At 35.9% G+C, this 24,289-nt stretch overlaps 4 protein-coding genes across 4 annotated transcripts; 2 read left to right on the top strand and 2 right to left on the bottom strand.

Moving 5' to 3' along the window:
- Positions 1-5,781: 5,781 nt before the first annotated feature.
- LOC129767704 (adult-specific cuticular protein ACP-20-like) lies at positions 5,782-6,631 on the bottom strand. Its single transcript, XM_055768863.1, has 2 exons — positions 6,282-6,631; positions 5,782-6,222 (listed from the first exon to the last, which is right to left on the bottom strand). The coding sequence occupies exons 1-2, from the start codon at positions 6,288-6,290 to the stop codon at positions 5,815-5,817; spliced, it is 417 nt and encodes a 138-aa protein (XP_055624838.1). The 5' UTR covers positions 6,291-6,631; the 3' UTR covers positions 5,782-5,814.
- Positions 6,632-7,482: 851 nt separating this feature from the next.
- Positions 7,483-8,195, top strand: LOC129767705 (cuticle protein 19-like). Its single transcript, XM_055768864.1, has 2 exons — positions 7,483-7,594; positions 7,653-8,195. The coding sequence occupies exons 1-2, from the start codon at positions 7,586-7,588 to the stop codon at positions 8,052-8,054; spliced, it is 411 nt and encodes a 136-aa protein (XP_055624839.1). The 5' UTR covers positions 7,483-7,585; the 3' UTR covers positions 8,055-8,195.
- A 3,167-nt stretch (positions 8,196-11,362) lies between these two features.
- LOC129766775 (cuticle protein 19-like) lies at positions 11,363-11,743 on the bottom strand. The gene has a single exon (XM_055767373.1). The coding sequence runs from the start codon at positions 11,741-11,743 to the stop codon at positions 11,363-11,365; it is 381 nt and encodes a 126-aa protein (XP_055623348.1).
- An 11,766-nt stretch (positions 11,744-23,509) lies between these two features.
- Positions 23,510-24,078, top strand: LOC129766777 (adult-specific cuticular protein ACP-20-like). The gene is made up of 2 exons (XM_055767374.1): positions 23,510-23,550; positions 23,614-24,078. The coding sequence occupies exons 1-2, from the start codon at positions 23,542-23,544 to the stop codon at positions 24,076-24,078; spliced, it is 474 nt and encodes a 157-aa protein (XP_055623349.1). The 5' UTR covers positions 23,510-23,541.
- The last annotated feature ends 211 nt before the right edge of the window (positions 24,079-24,289 follow it).

Here is a 24,289-nt window from a genome sequence, read left to right on the forward strand (position 1 = left end):
GATAGTAAACAGTCGTTGGATGGTGCGTATCAGATGAAAGATACCGAAGTGGATCGAGATATGAAGAAAGCCGCCCTCTGTGATCCTAGACGAGATGCCTCCTATGTTATGTCTGGATGAAATAATGAAAAAAAAAACTCACGAATGTAATATAAGATAATTATCAATACCGAACACAATTATCAATTTTTATCATCAGTAAAAACATGTTACTTTAATATAGAGAGAACATATTAAATATGGGAGGGGTAATTTTCTTTAGAATTTTTTTATTTTCAGAGTGTTTATTCAACCCAATGCGAATTTTGATTGGACTTACAGCACCTAATACTAAATGTAGAGCATATGGGAAATCATTTTTTCTAATATTTCTTCACTTTTCCAATTCTACTCGTCGTATAAACTTTCCTTGGGTGGACATAAACACAAAAAAACAGACAGCTTAAACCAAACGACCCGTTCTCGAGCGGGAACACACCTTGGTTTTTATTTATGAAAATTGAGATAATTCGTTTCATATATCAAGTAATTTTTAACACAACTGCTACAATATACAATTTTACACTTATACTTGTGCTGAATTTTTCACAATACACGATCGGTCATATGAAATTTTACGAAGCAACCAACATTAAAGTTCCAAATTCTAATTTTATTTGCTAGAATTATTCGTATCACTCACCTTACTTACAATATAGATATGCCCCCGACTTGCATACATTTGTAATGCCGATTTCCCCTGGGCACCTGATTTTGATGTCTCTGTTAGGGAACACATTTCGATAGGAACAAAAGTTCCCCCTACTTTCATGTATTTGCAATGCCGATTTTCTCCAGGTAGCTTGGTTTTGATGTCTTTGTTAGGGACCCGCCGAATGTGTCGTCAAATTCGACCAATCAGAAGTGGGTATTTCCGTTAGGATAGGGGTTGAGATTTTCAATTGTTCGATAGTTAGTTTCATGACATATATTATTTTCTCCAATATAAAAAATTGTTATGGAGTGCCGAAATCGATTGACGCAAAAAATTCATCAATCCATCATGAAATGACTGAGCAATAAGCGTTTGAAATTGGACAATTTCCACGATGTGCTCGATTTTCGATTTTCAATTTGTACCCCAATATGTTCCCGAAAGACGTAATCCTACGTCAAAAAAATGACTTTCCAATTTTTCAACTTCCATACAAAATTTGCTGAAAAATGACTTTCCAATTCTCCAACTTTCCAAATGGTTTTCATAGCTTTTTTTGGCATATAAACCTGACGCAGACTAAGAAGCATTAAACCTGATACCAGTGTTGCCTCATTTCAATCTGTACCAGAGGGGTTAAAAATCTTTCTCATCTGTACTTTTTCGTCCATAAATCTGTACCAAAAATCTATACCATCGAAAATATTCGTTGTAGAAATATAGCATGAAAAAATACTCATTTATTTTAAATTTTATCACAAGTATTGTTCCAAACTCAACAAAAGTGAAAAGAATGGCATCGAGGAAAAACACTATTAATGAAAAAACATAAAACGTGACCAGTTAGTTCTGTTGCCCAGTTCCGCAGAGATTAATGATAAACTCACTATCCCTTAAGTGACAATCGTCAGCGTTTAAGCATCAGAAGGATGACGAAGAATTATCTCAGCATTTCTTGACTAACCGTGAAGCAGAAAGTTTCGAGAACGAAAATTTTGAAATACGTAAATATTTCTAGTGACAATGACATTGAAAATGAGAAGGAATAATAGATGTAGAATGAAAAAGAAAAGCTTGTAATATGTGTTTGGAGCAAGCTGCAGTTTTATAATGAATTAAAGAAGATGATAAATGCTCAAGATTGATGAAGGAAGGGGTGTGATAACTACTAACTACTTCTTGACTAATTATTTTCAAGCTTTTATTACCTTATCTGTCTTATAATCATGCTTAATCACAAAGAACCGTTTAACTTGAAACATTTTTTAAAATTATTTTCTTTTCTATTTTTCAGTGCATTATCTGTATCATTAGTATAATTTTCTACAATAGATGACAATTATGACAATTCAAAAAAATATATATTTCTCACCTAATTTTCTTCGGAATATTTTCAAGATGTACTATATTTTATTAGTCGAATCATTTCATTTGATACCGATATTAAAGAGGATTACAAAAAAATAAATTCGACCATTTTGTGGCGGCGACCTTTTAGAATTTATGTTGCTCATAATGTAGTGTGTTCTCCAATTCAAGCCGTTCAATAAATTCTTAGCGGCCGCCAAATTGAATGTTTCCAGATCATGGAATACGCACTTGTATAATGACAACAGAGATAATGGTGTGATCCAAATTTCAGATCAATCAGTAAACAGGAACGGGGTCAAATTTCTTCTCATGTGGGACAACCCTACAGGCATTCAAACATACAAACAAACAGGTCAAGCTGAATAAAAACATTTAAAAAAGTAATTGTAAGGGGACCGCGGCCTTTCTGGACATAGATTTTTCATGTGTTTTTGTGTTCTACTAGTCGAGCACATTGATGGGATTTGAAAAAAATATGGCGCCATTTTGTGAAGGCGGCCATTTTGGATTTGAAAGTTCCAGATCAATCAATCGACAGGAAGGGGGTTAAATTTTTATTGATGTGAGACAGCGCACAGATAAAGATGCGAAATTACAAACATACATACAAAGGGGTGGAGTTAAATAAAACCGTTTAAGAATACCATCATTTGTTGTTTTTGTTTCTGAAAGAAACCCGATTACACCTCATAAGAGGTAAAATCAACACATAATTTTATTGTTTTTATGCGTTGAATTTTCGTGTGTGGAGAAGCTGGAGAAAATCATCACTACGTGGAAAGATAATTCTAATGAGATTGCTGGTGTGAATATCCTTCTGTCGGATCCGGTGGATGATCTAATCGTTAAAAAAATTATAGGAGGTTGTGTTCAAGACACGACCACTTTGTTGATGTAGAACTACGTTTTGTTCGACGACTTTTGTTCAAGTCGTTTGTTAATAACTTCGGATATTATTTTACAAACACACACTTATCTCCGCTTTGCGTTTTTCTCAACCATACTTCCTGTGCACACGCTTTATTTTCGAGAGACGAGTATCGATTTTCTCTTCCTCACAACCCTTCCATGTGCAAGCGATGAAATCGGGCTTTAGCACGCGAGCTTGGGATTGGCTCTTTCTATTTTCTTTCGTAAAATATTGAGAGGTTTTCAGACTTCGTGTGCGCGCGCGGCTAAATTTCGAGAGACGAGTATTGATTTTCCCCTCCTCACAACCCCTTCATGAGCAAGCGATGAGACCGGGCTTTAGCACACGAGCCTGGGTTCGGCTCCTTCTCTTCGTAATTGTAACCGTAAATCGTCTAAATCGGTTCGTGGCAAAAATAGTTATTAACGTTAACTTTATTTCATAAAAACGTGACCTGTTCTCTGATTTGACACTCTCAATTAAAGACGTAGTTCTACGTCAAAACCTAAATAATGATTCTATTCAACCATATTATAACCTCTCAATCACCAATGCCTTTATTTTTTCGCAGCGTTTTTGTACTTTTCAGATTTTGGAAAATGTTAAATTTTTCGGAAAATGGATAATCGGAAAGAAATAATTCTTATGCATTGACATTGCTCCAACGCCGCTAATAAAAATAACAGAAATAGCATTCGTTTGAAAAAATAAGCCTGCCGATAATAAGTTAAAGCTACATGAAATAAAAAAAGGTCACATCTCACCCTAGGTGGATAAATTTTTTACTTAGAGATCTTTATCCTCCTATGCATGTTCGACCTGGAATATAAAATCAATTTATTTTTAACGCCGTAAATTTGATAATCGATACGACTTTTAGTTCGCCGTGCATTTGTATCTACAAAAAAAATAGGATAGGAAGTTGTGTCCCAGACACGACCGCATTGTTGGCGTAGAACTACGCTGTTGTTTTATATAAGTCACATGTTTATAACTTCGGATACTATTTTATAATGCTGTGAAATTTTAGAAATAACTGTAGAATGTAGAATGTCACGTCATCATGCAACATGTTATTTAGTCCTCAGTGGAATTGCACCTTTAGGAATCGTTCTTACAACATAAAATAAGCGCCAAATAAGAGTTCGCCATAGCATACATACAGAGCCATACATTGGTGGCTTGAAGCTACTAAGACTATAAACACTTCCCATCATTTTGCATTATTCTCAAAAGAAACGCTTCTGTTAATATTACTGGTCTCGAAAAAAGTTACATTACTTTATCATGCTCAAGATAAGCGCAGCTGTCATCCTTAGTGGAGAAAGTTTTGCTACTGGCAAGCAAAACCAAATCACATACAAAATTGCAGAACAAAATTTATTTTCTTGGTGACTAAATAAACGAAGTAACTGTTTCTGTTAATCACTACAATCTCGAAAAGAGTAACATTGCTTCATTATGATCAAGATTAGCGCAAATGCAATCCTAGTTGGAGGCAAATGGAGTTGGAGCAGACTGGCACGTGAACCCAAATAACTTTTAACATTCCAGTACGACATTCAAGATGTTTGGTATTCCCCAAATAATTTTTCGTGACAGGGCCAATACACACGGGAGCAGATACAAATGGGGTTTCAGCGTAGTGAAGATGCACTATTTTTACGTACGGGTTTTGAAGCACGCACGTACGCACACGTAAATCCATATATCGATGGCTTGAAGCAACTAAATATACACACACTTATCTCCGGTTTGCACTCTTCTCAACAGAAGCCCTTCCCGTTAATATTGCCGATCTATATTAGCTTAGCTCTCATCCTTTGCATCCATCCAAATGTTCTGAATACAGAACGTGAATGAAAGTTTGCCTCAGCGAGATCCACTCTTTATAATCTAGGCAAGTATTCTCCTTCATTCTTCTTTTCCTTTGTTCACGGGAACTTTAAATCTAATGATTTACCCTTCGTTGCTCGTCGATAAGTTGCCCTTTATTAACAGCTCTGTTCGGGAAAGCACACAAATGGACAGAACAAATGAATGGGGAAAAGAAACGCTTATAGTTTTCATGAATTTTAACCATTTACACACCAGGGGATCGTGATGTATAGTATATCAAACAAATCTTTGGGAATTTCCGATTCGTTCGGTATGTAAATCGCCAAAATCCGTTCGCGGCAAAAAGAGTTATTAACGTTAACTTTATTTCATAAAAACGTGACCTGTTTTCTGATTTGGCACTCTTAATGAAAGACGTAGCTCTACGTCACAAAAGTGCGGGATTCGGCAAATGTTCGATTTTTCGAACAGTCTTTTCCCGGAAAATGGAAGATGGGAAAAAATAAAAATAACTAACTCTTTGGCGTCAATAATCAAAATTACATCAATGGTTTTGATCAAAAAAATATTTTTTACAGGTTGGTCGTCAATGGGTTAAACTGGTACCAGAAAATTGATCTTTGCCGAATCGATTTTGGAAAATACCAAACTAGCAGTAAAATTTTCGATGTACACAAACCTTCAAAAAAAATCGATAATAGAATTTTTTTGAAAGTTTGTGTACATCGATTTTAATCTCGCGCGCGGTCTCCAAAACCGTTTCCTAGCTTTGTGAGTGCAGTCGAAAAAAGAATCGACGCAAAAACGCGAAAACGCAAAAACTATCCAGAAATCGATCTTCTAATTATCGATCCAAGATCGCTCAATCTTATTTAAGACAATTTGTTTTGACCAGGAGAAGATATAAAAATGACAATATAATTAACATCAAGATTTATTGCAAATATTTGATAACTAAAGTTCGGTTCATTAAATTTTTAGATCATACAAACATTTACACCTAATGGTCAGTATACAGGTGCTGATTAGCATAACTACTGGCGTGATCGTGGACATGTTTATCGTGAGACGATTCACCACCGTATCCTCCCTCATGATGGCCATAGATCTGCGGGTGATGAGCATGTCCCACTCGCTTCACGTGTGCCTGGAATCCACCGTGCTTATCGGAGGTATATTCCACAATTCGTTTCGTGCCGTCCGGTTCCTGCAGCGTGTACTGACCTTTCACAACATCTCCATCCCGATGTTCCCACTGATCTTTGTTATCACCTGTCTTGAAGTCCTTAACACCATATTCGAACTTGTATTTCGGGTGTGTATGATGATGATCCTCGATGTCATGCTTTCCAAAGCCGCCTTCCCATTGAGCTGAGACAGCAACCGCTAAAGCAAGAATCAGTACGAACTGCAACGAAGTGTGTTTGGTTGTTATAATTCTGATTACTAATTTTTGTAAATATCTACCTTGAACATATTGAATAGTGTTCCAAACCACTTGACTTCGGTGTTGTTCAGCGTTAAGTGATACCAAATGTTGCTCCTGTACCACAATTTATACCATATATTTCACCAGACACAGGCTGTTTAAGCAATCCTTCGTTTCGGATTCTGTTTAGTCTGCACGCCGTCCAGAAGTCGGTTTAATTTAGCCGGTTAAATACCGCCGCCGCCGCCGCTTTGCACGCCAATTTCCGAACAATGTCACAAGATGTGAGCGTGCAGCTAATTAATTAAGCATAATTGATGATGTTTCCTTCTCCTACGTGTTTCTAGGTCAGTCGAGGTCTCATAATCGATTTACAACGATCATTCGTGTATTAATGTGCCTTAATACAAATAAGTATAAACGAAAACACTAATATGAATGAAATTTTTGTTAGCATCTGTTATAATCTTCTTCTGATAAAATACATACAAAACACAAAGTGAATCTTTTTTTATTAATTGAAATAACTGAAGTAAATAAAAAGATTATAATAATCGTAGCCAAAAACCTAAACGTTCAATTAATACCATCACATTTCTTTCCATATAATACCCGTATAATCGATTAGTAACTCTAACAGTTAGTAACAGAAATTAAGTTTCGCTGCAGAGCCGTTTCACCGATCAACATTCGAACAAAACGATCGGTCGAAATTATCCACATGTTCAAATGTCTCGGATAGTGCAACATTCGAAATTCTATAAGGAAATAACGAGAATTGTAGTTGTATTGTATTAATGTATTCGTTAGATTTGATTTGATCCGATTTGAATCGGTCCAGTAGTTCAAAAGCTTTGAATTTTCGAAAAAAGTCATTTTTGGAAAAAATGGACCCTAAAATAGAAATGGACAGCCTAATAAAAAAATTGAAAAATATGGGTCCAATATTTTGCGATAAGGAACAAATCTACCACTTTTCACGAGAATCTGAGAAGCACTATATCAGTTTGACATGGAATGGCTGAATTATGATAATCATTAACAGGTGTCAATTTTGAACCATCTTAATTTCTAGAAGGATTAACAAACAATAATGATATCTGTGCTATACGGAAATTGGGCTAGCAAATTCCCGAGAAGGATTAGTGCACACAAAACTCGAGCAACTCGATTTCTCAATAGCGTATCGAGCGAAACGAAATCGACGACGAATGGACAGCTCAAACGACTTTCAGACTTGCGACTAGCAAACAAACTAGAGTATAAATTGTCGTTCAGCATAGCAGCTAAATATCAGTTTCTCTCTAGCGCTGCTAATAAGTAAACCATCACGTTTTCCACTATGTTCAAAGTATTTACAACCATGTTAAAAAAAAGATGAATGTTTTACTAAAATCGCATTTTTTCAGTTCGTTCTACTGCTCGCACTGGTAGCTGCTGCCTTCGCTCACTGGGAAAGTGACCACGAACAGAAAGATTACCACTCCCACCCGAAGTACAAGTTCGAGTATGGCGTCAAAGATTTCAAGACCGGCGATAACAAAGATCAGTGGGAGCATCGGGATGGAGACGTCGTGAAGGGTCAGTACACGCTGCAGGAACCGGACGGCACGAAACGGATTGTGGAATACACCTCCGATAAGCACGGTGGTTTCCAGGCTCACGTAAAGCGAGTGGGACATGCCCATCACCCGCAGATTTATGGCCATCATGAGGGAGGACACGGAGGAGAATCTTCGTATGGGGATCACGGCCACGGTCATGGTCACGCCAGCAGCTATGCCAATTTGTACCTGCATTCGCACCATTGATGCTGATGATGCGAAAAATATTTATTTAAAGATGCCAAGTGGGAAATCAAATCGCCAAGGAACAGTTTAGTTCAGTTGTGCACAGTAATAGGTTGTAATTTTTCATACAAAAGCTATTTGAATAGAAGATGGTCGTCAATAAATCGCATATGTGAATTTTTGACTAATTATTTTTTGTTTATTTTATATACACAGTGTTCAAACAGTGCGATCAAACATTATGCGAGGAATATTATCGAAGTATTGTCTGTGACCTGAATCATCATCGATCTCCATCGTTGATGATTGTTGCGTGGACGTAGCTATTCTGTAATAACACAAAGATGGTCAATGAGGGCCCTGAGTTTTGAACTCACGATCGATCGCTTACTAAGCGAACGCGCAACCAATGTGGCTACGGAGACCCCTTTTGGGGCATTATGTTAGTAATCATTTATCTCACTTGTGCTGACAAGTACGACTATTTTGAATGTTCAGTTAATTCTTGACAACTGCTTTCCTTACACGTGTTTTGGTTCGACAATTCGGAAACCGCAGAAAACGATAATTTCCGTCTAAAAATGGACATATATCTTTTTTTTTTCTTAAACACCTTTATCTTTCATTTGCTCTCAGGGAATCTGTTGAGAGTTACAAACAAAACGAATATTCAAAGATGGGAGTATTGGAAAAAAAACAGCCGATTTTTAAGGACGCCCTAATTTTAAACCATGAGCCCTAAGGATGAAATAAAAAATAACATATATAATATTCGAAGAGGGGGTTTTAGCTAGATAAGACTTATTTTTTTCAGTAGAGGCATACCACCAATCAACGAGAGATCATTTTAATTTCAGATTGTTAATTTAGCTGAATCTGCGTCAACTTGTACGGCACTAGGTACGATGCCATTTTTCGATATTATTTTTTTTTTAATACGATCACGACTAGTTTTTGAAAAGGATTTATGCAAAAATGGTATCATTACAGAAAATAAACTGTAACGCCAAAACGGGTTATTTGATCGAAATGGTGTCTTAGGAAAAGTTGTAGAATATAATTTTGCGGCTCTAGAAAAGTACACACTAAAAAAAACTTTTTTGTCCGAAAAAAATTAAAATAAAGTACAAATTGCAATATCTCAAGAACTAAATTTATTTGAAATTTAAGTTTTGGACACAATAAAGCCACAAATATTGTCACATAAAACTGGTTTTCTATTTGTTCCTGAGCAAATGAAAAATAAATCTTCTTCTTCTTCAATGGGACTAACGTTCCTAGAGGAACTTCACCGTCTCAACGTAGTATTACTTGCGTCATTTTTATTAGTACTTAGTTGAGATTTCTATGCCAAATATCACGCCTTGAACGCATTCTGAGTGGCAAGCTCTAGAATACGCGTGATCACAGTGCAAGTCGGAGGAAATTTCTTTGACGAAAAAATCCCCCGACCAGAACGGGAATCGAACCCGAACACCCGGCATGTTAGTTATGACGCTAACCACTCGGCCACGGGAGCACTGAAAAATAAATATCTCATGCAAAAAAAATTTTTTGACATTTTATTACAAAAATGTCTAAATCAAAAATACCTAGCAAAATTCTCTGTAAGGATAAAATACAGGAAATTGTTTGAATTTTCATAACAAATTTTATTTTTCAATCACACTGAAAAAAAAAATTAAGAATTTAAATTCATTTTTCTCTAAACATTTTTTTATTTCTCAAAAAAAAATACAAATAATCCTTACAATTTCCAACAAGTTACCCATACATGGGCACATTTACAGAGAAAAAAGTTTTTCTAACAACATTTTTTTCATTTTTTCTTTAAAAAAACAACTAATCCGAATTTTGTTTAAAGTCAAAATAGCGATATAGTGTATTCGACAAGTTTTAGATTAGCATTAGCATTAGAATTGAGCAAGTTGCACAATATCACAGGCGGTTCGAGTTCAGGACTGTTATGACTGTTACTAGCCTCCATCCGTTGCTGATAACTTTTCCGTGATCGTAATTAATGTAATTAAAAAAATCTTCGAAAATTCGTACTGATTGGTGGAATGCCTTAGTAGATCTTTTTTAACCGAATTGCTCTAAATACAGTGGACACAAGTATCGGGAAGGAATAAAAAATCGATTCTGCATGTTTTTTCAGAAACTTTTTGCCAACTAAGTCAAATAACAAATACATTTAACTTTATCAACCAGCTTTCATAAGGTTTCTGTGGGATTTTTCAACACAGATTTTTTTCAATGAAAAATTTTCACTTGGGTTTGTGAGTGAAGAGTGCATGCATATGTGGGAATGCGTATGTAAACGTGTGAGTGTTATCACTCCTTGCAATCCTCGTACCTATAAACACATGAAAAAGAAAGTTGCGAATCGTTCATCTTGAGATTACGCATAGCATTTTGAATTTTTGGTACAATATGCATAGAAGTGTTCCTTCAATTTACTACGAACTTTGATCGATCGGCGGAACGCATGAAACGTTCACATGTGTTGTGGGGATACACTAGGCTTAACACTAGGAAAACACGTGTTATTTCGTGATCCATCTGTAACAGACGGAACGCGAAACACGAGAAAACTCGTGAGTGGTCCGCAATGTGTTAAAACTGTCCCACTAACAATAAAACTTACTGTAATATTTGTGGAATTACAGATGATTTTCGAAATTCCTCTTTTTGGCACTTTTGCAAAATTGCAACAAAAAATCAATTCGTTTTCGTCGAAGCAACAAATTAAACTTGTACAGAATTTATTTGGGTTTTCAATACTACCTTTCGGTTTGCGATCATTGTTCGTTGAATTATTAATCGTCAAAGACGAAGGAGTAATTTGTCATTCGGGCAAAAATATTTCTGTATAGAAGGTCCAACATGAACGTTATAGGAACCAAATGAAATCAATGATTAGCAAAAATGTGGCATTACATAAAATCGTTAAAAAAAAACAGAAAGAAATCGATTCTTTATTCCTTCCCGATAGTTTTATTCATTACATCTACACACATCAAGATAAAAATATATTAGAAACTTAAACCTTCAGTTTTTGGATTTTTTTACGAAATGATGTATATATCATTGTTCAATAGGAATGTTTCGAAAGCTTATTTTCGACCTTTAAAAGTAGTGAAAAGGGATCTGAAAAAAAAAGAAAATCTTTTTCTATTTATTGCTTGTAAAAATAATTTTAAAATGTTTTTCTGAAAAAAATGTAAATAAAGCGTGCGTTCAGTTCAGCGAATTTAAAATATTTATTCTGAAAGTCGTTACAATATATATACACAGCCTAAAATCCTTTCCTATAAACGGTCGGTTAGTTAATGATGCACAAAAAGATTAGAATTAGCATAACTGCTGGCATATCCATGATCATGCCTTCCGTATGACGATTCTCCTCCAAATCCTCCCTCATGATGTCCATAAACCTGTGGATGATGAGCGTGACCAACTCGCTTCACGTGCGCTTGGAAGCCATTGTGCTTATCGGAAGTGTATTCCACAATACGTTCGGTACCATCAGGTTCATGTAGAGAGTATTGACCCTTCACGACATCCCCATCACGATGTTCCCATTGCTGCTTATTATCTCCGGTCTTGTGATCCTTAACACCGTACTCAAACTTGTACTTTGGGTAGGCGTAATGATCTTTGTGATCGTGCCCTTCATATCCACCATCCCACTGGGCTGAGGCAACCATCGCCAAAGCGAGAACAAGAACGAACTATAATTAGAAGATTAATATCGATGTGATAAAAATTTTAAATGTGCTGAATTCTACCTTAAACATGTTGGGATGCAGTGTGATGTGATCTACTCGAATAAAACACTAAACTGAAACTGATATCAAACAGCTTAGTGCCACATTATATACACCTTCCGTTCTTCAGCCATTCTATAGTTGCTTTCCAAAGTTTTGCTTTCTGCATATGCCAATATGATCTTGACTAATTGTTTTAATTAATTCACTGAAACGACATTGCATGCTTCCACTCAAGCGAAACCTAAAGCTACGGTGGTATTAGTTTTTATTTGAACCTTACTGATTTGCTTCTGAGTGGCCATATGATTTTATTGAATCACCAGCTGATCAAGCGAACTTCGTCTCGCCCAAAATTGATTTTTTGACGAAGGATTACTTCTTTCGGGAACATATTTTGGGTACAAATTTAAAAACGAAAATCGATCGCATCGTGGAAAATGTCCAATTTCAAACGCCTATTTCTCAGTCATTTCATGATGGCTTGATGAGATTTTTGCGTCAATCAATCTCGACACTGTATAACGATTTTATTAATCGAATAATGTAATATATGTCATAAAACTAACTATCGAACAATTGAAAAATCTCAACCCTATCCTAAGTGATACACCCAGTTCTGATCGGTCAAAATTGACACACCAGCGTCAACTAATGTACTTACAATTATTGCTCAGGTACTTCCTGATGGATCTACGAGATTTTAGCATCAATCGATATTCTTCCCCCTCAATAAGGGGGTCTACCATACAAATGAAACACAAATTTCTGTATAACTCGAGAATTAGCCAAGCAAATGGAACCAAATTTGACATATGAAGGTTTTAGGGGCAATAAAAGTTTCTATGGTGATTTGAAACTTCTCCCCCATCACAAAGGAGAGAGGGGAGGGTTTGCTTAACCCAAGAACTAATCAAGTAAACGGAACCAGATTTGGCATGTGGAGATTTTAGAGAGCACGAAAAGTTTCATAGTGGTACGACACTCCTCCTCCTGTCAAAGTGGGGGGGGGTTGTAGAACTTGAGATCTAAACAAGCAAATGGAACCAAATTTGGGATATGAAGGTTTTGGAGGCAATAAAAGTTTCTAGGGTGGTTGAACACTCATTCCCGCTCTCTAAAGGGGGGCTGCCATACAAATGAAACACAAATGTATGCATAACTCGAGAGCTAATAAAGCAAATGGAACTAAATTTGGCATGTGAAGTTTTCTAGTGACGAAAAATGTTTCTATGATGGATTGAAGTACCTTCCGATATCTCAAGATAGTTGTTACAATTTCAAGAACCTTCGGAATCGAATTGATTGAAAACAATAAACAACATTTTAAATTGATAGTAAACTCTAAAGCTAAGCTTCCTCTGAGCTTCATTTCTCGGGAGCACTTCTAAATGAATTGAACTCCTTTATCCTCGTACCACCATAGCGCACCGCTGCAGTAATGTCAGCTAGCTAAATCTGATGGACTATTATGGAGCAATTACAAATGGAATCGACAAATGACAAAACATGAGTATCTTCAATTCAAATGAATGTTTGTTTTCCGTTTGGGTTGAAGGAAATATGAGTATTCCACAGCAATTGGGAATTGTTTGACTTTGTTCAAACGTGACGAAAATACACTGAAAAATAAGTTGTGCACTTTTTTTTATTAACAATACATACAAATGAAGCATACATTTCTGCATAATTCAAGAACTAATCAAGCAAACGGAACCAAATTCAGCATGTGGAGGTTTTAGGGGGCAAGAAACATTTCTAAGGTGGTTCTACACCCCTCCTACCTTTCAAAGGGGGGGGGGGATGGCTGCCATACAAATGAAACACAAATTTCTGTATAACTAGAGAATTACTCAAGCAAATGAAACCAAATTTGGCATGTGGAGGTTTTAGAGTGCAAAAAATGTTTCTATGGTGGTTAGAGCTCCACCCCTCTCTAAAGTAGGGCTGCTATACAAATGAGACACAAATCACTGCATAATTCGAAAACTAATCAAGCAAATGGAACCAAATTTGGTTTGAAAAGGTTTTTGGGGCCAATAAACGTTTCTATGGTGGTTTGACTCTACTCCCCCCTCTCTATGGGGGCTACCATACAAATGAAGCATAAATGTCTGCATGACTCAAGAACTTATCAAGCAAACAGAACCAAATTTAGCATGAGGAGGTTTTAGGAAACAAAGTTTCTTAAGTGGTTTGACACTCCTCCTTCTCCTTCTGTACAGGGAAGGGGAATGGAGGGGTGCACTGAATAACACGAGAACTAATCAAGCAAATGGAATCAAACTTGGCATTTAGAGGTTTTAGGGATCGATACACTTTTCTATGGCCATACAAATGAAACACAAATTTCTGCATAACTCGAGAAATAATAAAGGGTACGAGAAATCTATCTATAATGGTATGACACCCCTCCCTCCTCTGGAATGAGAGGGGATCCCATAAAAATATTACACATATTTCAACCAAAAACATTCCAACCAAACATGACAATTGAAAATTTTCGGAAAACTCTGAAGGAAAAATTCGGAAAATTGAATTCCCATATGTTCTACAATCACATATTGACAAGCGTTGTTAGTCCATTTGATATTTGCGGTAAAGAAATTGATCTTCGTTCGAAAGTGGAAATGGATTTTAATGTGATAAAACACACTCCTATATCATCTTCCATCTATATAAATAAGAATCGCCGAATTTGTTGATAAAAGCAAAACTCGAGAAAGGAATTGTCCTATTTAGAGCGGTCTTCATTCTATCATATTTTCTGTATCAAGCATTGATTCCATGTAACGGAGGAACATGTTATTTGCAAGTGGTTGAAAAATCTTGAACGAGAATTGTGTCTGAAAATAATCTGATATTATAATGTCGAGTTTTGGTAGAAGTTCTGAAATTTTATAGTAAACAATCATTTTAAAGGGTAGATTAAAAGTTCAATCATTGAACAGTTCGGCGATTGGACCCATGAACGTGCGCTTAGTAAGGAAATATGGATGTGACAGCAAAAAATAAATTTTGGACGGGACGAAGTTTGCCGGCCCAGCTAGTTTACTATAAAACAGACAATAAATTAGAAATATTTTGTTGAATATCTCGAGAATAGCTGCTTTTAGAAGGAGATGGATAATGAGCTTTTTTGGTTTAAATCACATCATGATTCATAATTTGTGGCTAAAAATGATTGTGAATATAACATACGAAGTTTTGAAAATTCATAAAAAAAACGATGTTCCATAAAGTTCGTCAAAAATAGCTTTACCATCTTGGACTTATTTTTCGAATTTTCTCCATGACTTCTATTTTATATGAAAAAATGAAACAAAATTAAAATCGTATTTTAGATATTGTAAATTGAAGTTATTTTTTTCTTAAAAAGTGTATATTTTTCTCTGTGTATATTATTTTCACGTATTTTCAATACTTTATAACTTTTTCTAAGACACTATTTCGGTAGGGCTTATAGTTTTTGAGATATAAATTACTAAATATTTCACTTACTAAAATCGACACGGCCTTCTCAAAAATTTCACTTGAGTCAAAAAATTCCCAATTGCTGTGGAAAACTCATATTTCCTCCAACCCAATCGGAATACAAACTTGCATTCAAATCAAAAATACATGTTTATGAAATCAGCATTTTTTGGACGTTTTCATTTGGAATTGCACTATTACTATCATAAATTCAGAGTAGAATGTTCTAATTCAAAATCTTCAAACACATCAGTCGACTTTAAAAATATGCGTACAAAAGGTGTCCTAAGAAGGTTCATTTTTCATTTTTAAATAAAAAAAAGTAGAAGGGTTGAGCTTAGGAGCACGGACGGAAGTTTGACGTAGGACTGTGATTATTCAGAACACTTGGTTATTTTAAATGTAATTCTTTTCATTGTTCATAAATCTGTTAGTTTAACTCATTTAAAACACCTAATAGTAGCTCTTAGAAGGGCCGTTTGTTATATGTACTCATAACCTTCAAAAGGTTTGTAACGAACAGAGAAAGACTATAAGCTTCTGGTAAGAAATTCAACTGTCTAACTGGAAATGATTAACGAATATCAGTGGGAAACATAACAGGGTGGTATATGTGAATCGGTAAACAGAATTGAGGAACTCAATGTTGAGTGTCTTGAGGTGAACACTTTTAAAATGCCCAAGAAAATGCGATATTCTAAAGAAAGCCCAAATTATGAATGGATCAATATAATGACAGTAAACTTAAACAATGATAAATCCAACATCTACTTGAGAATTCGAATGTTTTCATTAAAAAAGGGTGGTTTCTAAAGCCGAACAAACCATGATCAGAGGTGGTCAAACCATGATCATAATTCCTCTTTGAGGAAAATCGTTAAAAACAAAAAAAAATTAATAATTTCAACGTCTTATGGTAGTAGTATTAGCAACTAGAGACTTGGGGCTTTTCAACAAATCCAAACTAGTATCGATTATATGTGGTTTTCATGAAGAAAAATCGATTTGCATTTGTCAGTTGCGTAAAAACACCCCAAATCGGACAAACCAAGATCATTTACCTTATCATCCATCAATACCAGAATCATTTTATCCCTTGAGAAGAAAGAAGAGGAGAGACACGCAATTCCACAAAAATATTATTTTGTCAGTTCAAAAAATTTGGCATCTTCAGGCTGTAGTCTGTAGTTTCAACTTTTGTTTTAAATGATGATGATGGTCCCACCTCATTCCCCTACAAAGGTTTGAGCGGGACGAGTTATCTTATTGATAATTATTATATTACGGTATTTATATTTTTCATTAACTAACCAGTATGCAAATTGAAATTGAAAGGAAAACGGACTGGTTATCTCGCAGACATAGATTACTAATCGAAAGAACAATATAAGCCATTATCTGATCGTATTTATTCCATGGCATGTCGAGAGAATTTCCAACCCGGGAAGACCCTAGACCGATCGGGAATTGAACCCAATACCTATGTCAGTATTAGCCACAAATTTACAAGGGAATTCCCGCTTTATCAGATCCCCGGCCACGATTCTATCGTTTCCGAGTTCAAGCAGCTGAGCAAACCCAAGCCTAATTCTAGCCGATACTTCAGGCCCACTACTTATCCCAAGGCATGTCAAGAAAGTTTCCAACCCGAAAAAATCCTTGACCGATCAGGAATTGAACCCAATACCTATGTCAGTAATAGCCTTGAATTTACAAAGGAATTCCTGCTTCACTGGATACCCGAAAACGGTCTGTTAATCGTTTTCGAGACTAGACAGCTGAGCAAACCTAAGCCTAATTCCAGCCGATACTTCAGGTCCTACATTCAACATGGAGTATAAACGTATCAACCTGAAGTCTGCAATGAGATCCGCCACAACACAGAAAAATCTCGTTATAATTATCTGTTGAAAAGATGAATTTACGAGTATTCCGTTTGAGCTATCCCTAGCTTCATTCCGATTTCCACATACAACCCCTTGGAATGCTTTTATTTTATTCGCGATAAACTACTTTTGCTTATGCTCGATCTCAAGTATTTCTATGTTTGACAACGCGCGCGGGCTCAAACTATTGTAGACTTCACAATTATTTTATTTTTTTAAATTGAATTGAAAAATTGAATTTAAATAAAAAAAAAAACAAAACAAAACAAATAATACCATCATCATCAGTCTTAAGATAAAATGAGTAATAAAAAAGGACACACTCACACACAAAAGACAATACATAATTCATTATATGAAATCATGATGATGGTCCCCTTACAAAAGTTTGAGCTGAATGAGCTCTTGTTGATAATTATATTTATATTAAAATTTATTGTACTATACAACTAACCAGTTAAAATATTGAATAAAAAAAAACAAGAAAGAGATGAACTGGTTATATCACAGGCATAGATTCCTAATCGAAAGAACTACTTAAATCATCATTTTGACACATTTATTCCATGGCGTGTCGAGAGAATTTCCAACCCGGGAAGACCCTAGACCGATCGGGAATTGAACCCAATACCTATGTCAGTATTAGCCACGAATTTACAAGGGAATTCCCGCTTTATGAGATACCCGGCCACGATGCTATCGTTTCCGAGTTCAAGCAGCTGAGCAAACCCAAGCCTAATTCTAGCCGATACTTCAGGCCCATTACTTATCCCAAGGCATGTCAAGAAAGTTTTCAACCCGAAAAAAAATCCTTGACCGATCAGGAATTGAACCCAATACCTATGTCAGTATTAGCCTTGAATTTACAAAGGAATTCCTGCTTCACTGGATACCCGAAAACGGTCTGTTAATCGTTTTCGAGACCAGACAGCTGAGCAAACCTAAGCCTAATTCCAGCCGATACTTCAGGTCCTACATTCAACATGGAGTTTAAACGTATCCACCTGAAATCTGCAATGAGATCCGCCACAACACAGAAAAATCTCGTTATCTGTTGAAAAGATGAATCTACGAGTATTCCAGTTGAGCTATCCCTAGCTTCAATCCGGTTTCCACATTAAACCCGTTGGAACGTTTTTATCTGATTCGAGAAAAATTTGTTCATGTTCAATCTCATGCTTCTCTATGTGTGTAAACGCGCGCGGGCTCAAACTATTGTTTAAAATTAAATTTGTATGTACGACTAAAGAAAAAAAAAATACGACTTAAGTTCCGCAAACAATTAACATACCATCATCATCATAGTCATAAGTTAAGAAACACAAATATCCGTTATAACTTCGTTATCTTACATGCTAACATTGATTAACATTGATTCTATACTGGGTTACAAATCCAAATCATGCTTCAAAAACTCTTTACAAATACTACGGAACCTTCGAAGATTTGTTGCTGTCTTTGCTTCATTTGGTAATGTATTGTAAAGTCGATATCCTCTGTAAAAAAGCGAATTTTGGGTACAAGACATTCGAAAGTTCATGGTTCTGAGGTCACTTGCTTGTCTTGTGTTATATCGGTGCATATCTCTCCCATACGTTATCGTGTTTTGTAGATAATTCGGTGTCATACCGTTAGTCATCTTATATATGAACGTAAGCGTGCAGTACTTAATACGCTGACTCACTGACATCCATTGCAGGCATTCGAGCATAAATCTTCGTGGAGTTAGTCGATCACATCTCAATATAAGGCGCATCGCCTTGTTTTGCACAATTTGCATTCTTTGCATTTGCCTCTTATTTGCAAGAAATAGCACAGATGCACAATAATCAAAATGTGGAGCAATTAGTGCCTTATAGATAGTGATTTTACTTTCAAAGGTCAAGAATCGACTAATTCTACAGAGCACTCCATATTTTTGAGCTGCCTACATATAAACTATGTTCGTCGAAGTGCAGCGTTTCGTCAAGAATAACGCCAAGATATTTGATCGATAATGCTCTTTCCACCGTTTGCCCATCAATAGTTATATTACGACCTTCATTGTCAAGATTTCGTGTAGATACTACCATATACTTCGTTTTGTTTATGTTTAACTTGAGTTTCTTCCATTTCAACCATTCGTCTAAGTTTAGCAGTTCATGGTTCATCTTTATGTAGCAATCTTGCAATGTATCAGCTACAACGAAAATAACAGTGTCGTCAGCAAATAAGTTTACGTCACTGCCATTTAACACCTGTTTGATATCATTGATATAAAGCAAGAAAAGCAGCGGCCCCAGAACACTTCCTTGAGGCACACCCAGATTCACTGGTACCGCCGATGATTTACTGTCCCTATAAATAGTGATTTGTGTTCGCCCTTCCAGGTAACTTCCAAACCAGTTCAATACAGGTCCAGTTACAATAATTGGAAAGCAAGTTTAGTAACTTATGTCGATCTATAGTTTCAAAAGCCCGTTTCAAATCAATAAAAACACCCAATACTACTTTCTTCGCCTCTATAGCCTGTTTCCACTTCAAGAGCAACAAATTGAGAGCCGTTTCACAAGAGTGATTTTTTCTAAACCCTGACTGTTCATCTACCAGTATCTCATTTTCCGTTATATGTTCCAATAATTGATCTTTGACAACAATCTCTAGAATCTTTTCGTACAGTGGTAACATATTAACTGGCCAACGGTATTCTGGTTTGGATGATTTTGGATTTTTTGGAATCGGTATGACAACAGATTTCTTCCAACTATGTGGGCATTCGCCACGAATCATTAAATCATTTACTATATATAGTAGATTCTCTTTGATTAAATCAAATGCATCTACTAATACTGTTTTATTAATATCATCAACACCTGAACAGTTTCTTAAATCCATTACTACCTTCCTCAGTGTTTCCATGCTGATGGTTCTAAAGCATCTCAATTCTGAAGACAGACTAGGATAAGCAAAATTAAGTCGATTTGTAGAAAATACAATACCATTGTGGATTTCCTCCACACTTGACGTGAAAAATTTGTTTAGCTTTTCTGCAGTTATGAAGTCATTTTCCTTATTACCGTCGAATTCAATGTCGATATCTCTATTTCCGCTTGGATTACATAAAGTTTTTATTTTTTTCCACAGTTTCTTTGGATCATGCTCAATTGCGCTGATTTCATTTTGAATTAATTTATTTTTGGAACTTTTAAGTTCACGTACATACATGTTTCTCCATACCCTATACGTGATCCAATTTCTAATACTGTTTGTACGTTTCGCTATTAATAAATAATGATCTCGTCTTCTCTTGATGGAAGCCAATGTAGAATTGTACCAGGCCTTGTTTGTGCCCTGTCTTAGTGCTGAAATCTCCAATTCCCTAGCCGCCAATATATGTTTCATTGAAGAGCAAAGTGCTTCTTCAAGATTTTTTGCAGCATCATGAAGAGAAAATAGCTCTCCAATCGGCGTTATATTACACTGCAAAACAGATTCCAACTTGCGTTTCGAATAGTTATTCCAACTCTTATATAACTTTTTCTTCGTTTCGGTAAAGTTGAAAAAGTCATCAGATAAGCTAGATAACATACCGATTGTTTCATGATCAGAAATTTTGCTGTCATGAAGAATCTCGATAACACCGTCGTCAAAATTAGTAAAAACTAAATCAATAGTCGTCGAAGTTGTTCTTGTTATCCTGGTGTGATCATTTATTCGTTGTTTGAATCCAGCAGCTTGAGTGATTGCCTTTAATTCATGAGACTTTCTATGTTAGACCCAGTCAATATTAAAGTCACCAGTAATGATGATTCTTTTTTGTTCATGATTTTGCATGTGTTGTAACCACACATCTTCCAGAAATTCTAGAAAGTCTTTATCGCTACTACTAGGCGAATGATATATTCCAGCGTAGATTCCAGATATTTTAGAACTTCTGACTTCTACAGCTAGAAACCAATTGTCCCTGTATGTATTATTGTATATTTCTTTAAAATTCAAAATGTTCGAAATGAACATAGATACACCTCCTGTATGCACAGATCTCGACAAACAGTTTACCATTGTATACCCAGTTACATTAAATTCATTTAGATCGGTTAAATCCGTCAAATGTCTTTCAACCATTATTAGTATTTTCGGTTTTTTGATGGATATCAATATTTCTATTTCATCGAAATGTGTGCGTAATCCTGCCACATTTAGATAAAGTATATCATATCCTTGATACACTCCTTTCTTGGATGGCTAGATGGAAAAGTCTACCTGTTCCTTTTTCCTTTCATAGTTACGAAGGAATATAGGGCAGTTGGTACTCCAAGCAAAATGTTTAGTATCTATGTCCATTCTTCGTTCCTTTTTAATTTTGGTACAATTAGAGCATTGAATTTCTTCAGAGTTACAATCTTTGAACTGAAGATTTTTACCGCATTTTGGGCACACACTAATTTCTGATTTGCAATCGACAATCTTATGACCGTATTCGCAACATTTAAAACATCTCAGAATCATCAAACCATCGATTACCCGACATTTTTCGAAACCACAAAATACTGATTTGGCTTCCATCATTTTATTATATGTATCCCCATCGACTTCTATAATCGCACTGTATTTATTGTACCTCACAGCATTGTTACAATATATTTTCCTAACTTGAAAATGCTTATTTTTCTGTAACAAAGGGTTTTGCTTCATCAACGTAATTTTTAAATCATTTTCATTTAATTCTTCACTAAATCCAATTACTTTGATCGTCGGTTTCAGTGCTTCTGGTATTTTAACCTCATAGTCCTGACCCAACTTTTTCTCAAAATTAACCTTTAATAACTCTATCGAGTTTTTATCCGAAGTAGAGACAACAACAGAGCCGTTTTTCCCGTTTCGCAGACCATTTATATTCAATCCCTTGGGATTGACATTTTCTTTTAAAATTTTTCTTGTAAAGTCTGATTCTTGCTTTGTTTTTGGTTTTATGATTAGGATTTCCTCCCTGGTCAAGGTTTTGTTCACCGTACTAGGCCTTTTATTGGATACTCCTTCATTAGTTGTTTTCCCTGCATCCTTCAAGACCGCAGCAAAACTCAACGGTGTTGTGTTTTTATTCTCATTTGCTGACTCGTCACGACGGCGCTTTTTCGAGTTTGAACGCAGATTGTATCGCTGAGGTGTTTCCTCTGCATCTGCGTTAATATCATTACTATTCTTCAATAAATTACCAATTTCCGATCTTACTACTTCTTTCACTTTGAGCTCAAAGTTGTTGGCCAAGTCAACTAAACATTTCAGCTCATTGATATTATTTAAAATTTTACTTACGGAATCATCAAAATGATTATTCCCAAAGCCATTTTCATGTAGCAGAAGACATGTATCACATACGAAAACTGCATTTTTAATTTTTTTCAATATATCGATATTTTCACGCACCGCGCTCGGCAAACATACAATGTGTATTGTTTCATGGCACTTGCCGTAGCACTCTATCGCTTCTGTGTTCGGATTTTCTATCTTCTCACAGCAGCGGCTACACATATCTACTAGACCCATATCAATACACTCAACAGAATCCGCGTGTGCACCGGCCATCGGCCGGGCCGTGCGAGGCAAATGAAAATAAAAACAATAACACAAGCGCGTGCTGGTCGAAAGTGCTAGGAGAACACACAATGTATCGGCAGCAAATTCAATCAAAGAGTGAGGTATTCAAGCTCCTCTAAACACTACCACTACTGCAGTGAAAAGTGTTGTAATTTACTTGAATACCAGCTGAACCCAGCAATTTGATTACAGTTTACTAGCATAGAATACACATTAAAAACTTATCCTTTTAGCGTCGATCACATAAATGATTTTACTGGTGCTAATCGTCGCGATAAAAAATTTTAACAGCACTTTGTTTCCACAAATTTTACCACTGATTATGCACAAGAAAAAAACAACAACCGAACCCAAGAAGTAAACAATTTTTTATCAAAATTAATTACTATTTGTGAATACAAGAAATGAAAAAAAAATGTTACATCAATTACATGATGATAACTAATAACCCGACATAAGTTTATGAACCGATAATATACAATAATATACGATAATATACGATAATATATAATAACAAAATCAATAACAGAACAATCACTTTTCATACGACTATTTTCTCTTTTCTATTATTTTTTGAGAAGTTTTGGTTTTCTCCATTGTATTGACGCGGAACACGCTTGCATTGCCAAATCGATTTCTAACCAATTTGTCAACCATAAGAATGACTTTATGCGAAGGTCTTATCGAAAGAGCTGGAGAATAATGCATAACTGAATAAGATATAAGTTAGCGCATAGCAGAATCATTCGGCATCAGTTCCCTTTCAGCATCTCAATCGAGTAGATCCAAACAGTATACACCATGTTCAAGGTCTGTTGAAATTGTGTGATTTATTGTACATTGTCGTAAAATAATCTAATCTGTTCACTTCAGCTGATTATAATTTCCGTAGTTGTTCTTGGGGTCGCCGTCTCGGCTCACTGGGACGGTGGCTACGGAGGTCATGAGCATAAGGATCATCACGCTTATCCAAAGTACAAATTCGAGTATGGTGTCAAGGATCACAAGACGGGAGACAACAAGCAACAATGGGAGCATCGTGATGGAGATGTTGTGAAGGGTCAGTACTCCCTTTATGAACCGGATGGAACCAAGCGCATTGTGGAGTATACTTCCGACAAACACAACGGATTCCAGGCTCACGTGAAGCGGGTTGGACACGCTCATCATCCCCAGGTGTATGGACATCATGAGGGCGGATTTGGCGGAGGATCGTCGTACGGACACGGTCATGAACACGGACACAAACACGGATTCGGGGGAGAATCATTTAACGGAAAACATAGCTCTGGGCATGCTACCAGCTACGCCAACTTCAATCTCTATTCTCATCATTGATATTGCCGTTTGACTTGAAATGTAAATTCTAAAAATAAACCAATTTGTAATAGATGCCGTTCATTGCTTTATTTCTCCTAAAATCATATCCCACAATCTAAAAAAATGGAAATTACATCCTGTCCCTAAAAACATGATTTTTTTTGACTCATCATAGTGTTTCAATAAAAAATCTCGACACAATTTTTTTAATCATTTTTTTTTTTTGATC

Source organism: Toxorhynchites rutilus, chromosome 2, assembly GCF_029784135.1.
Source record: "Toxorhynchites rutilus septentrionalis strain SRP chromosome 2, ASM2978413v1, whole genome shotgun sequence".
Lineage (NCBI taxonomy): Eukaryota > Metazoa > Arthropoda > Insecta > Diptera > Culicidae > Toxorhynchites > Toxorhynchites rutilus.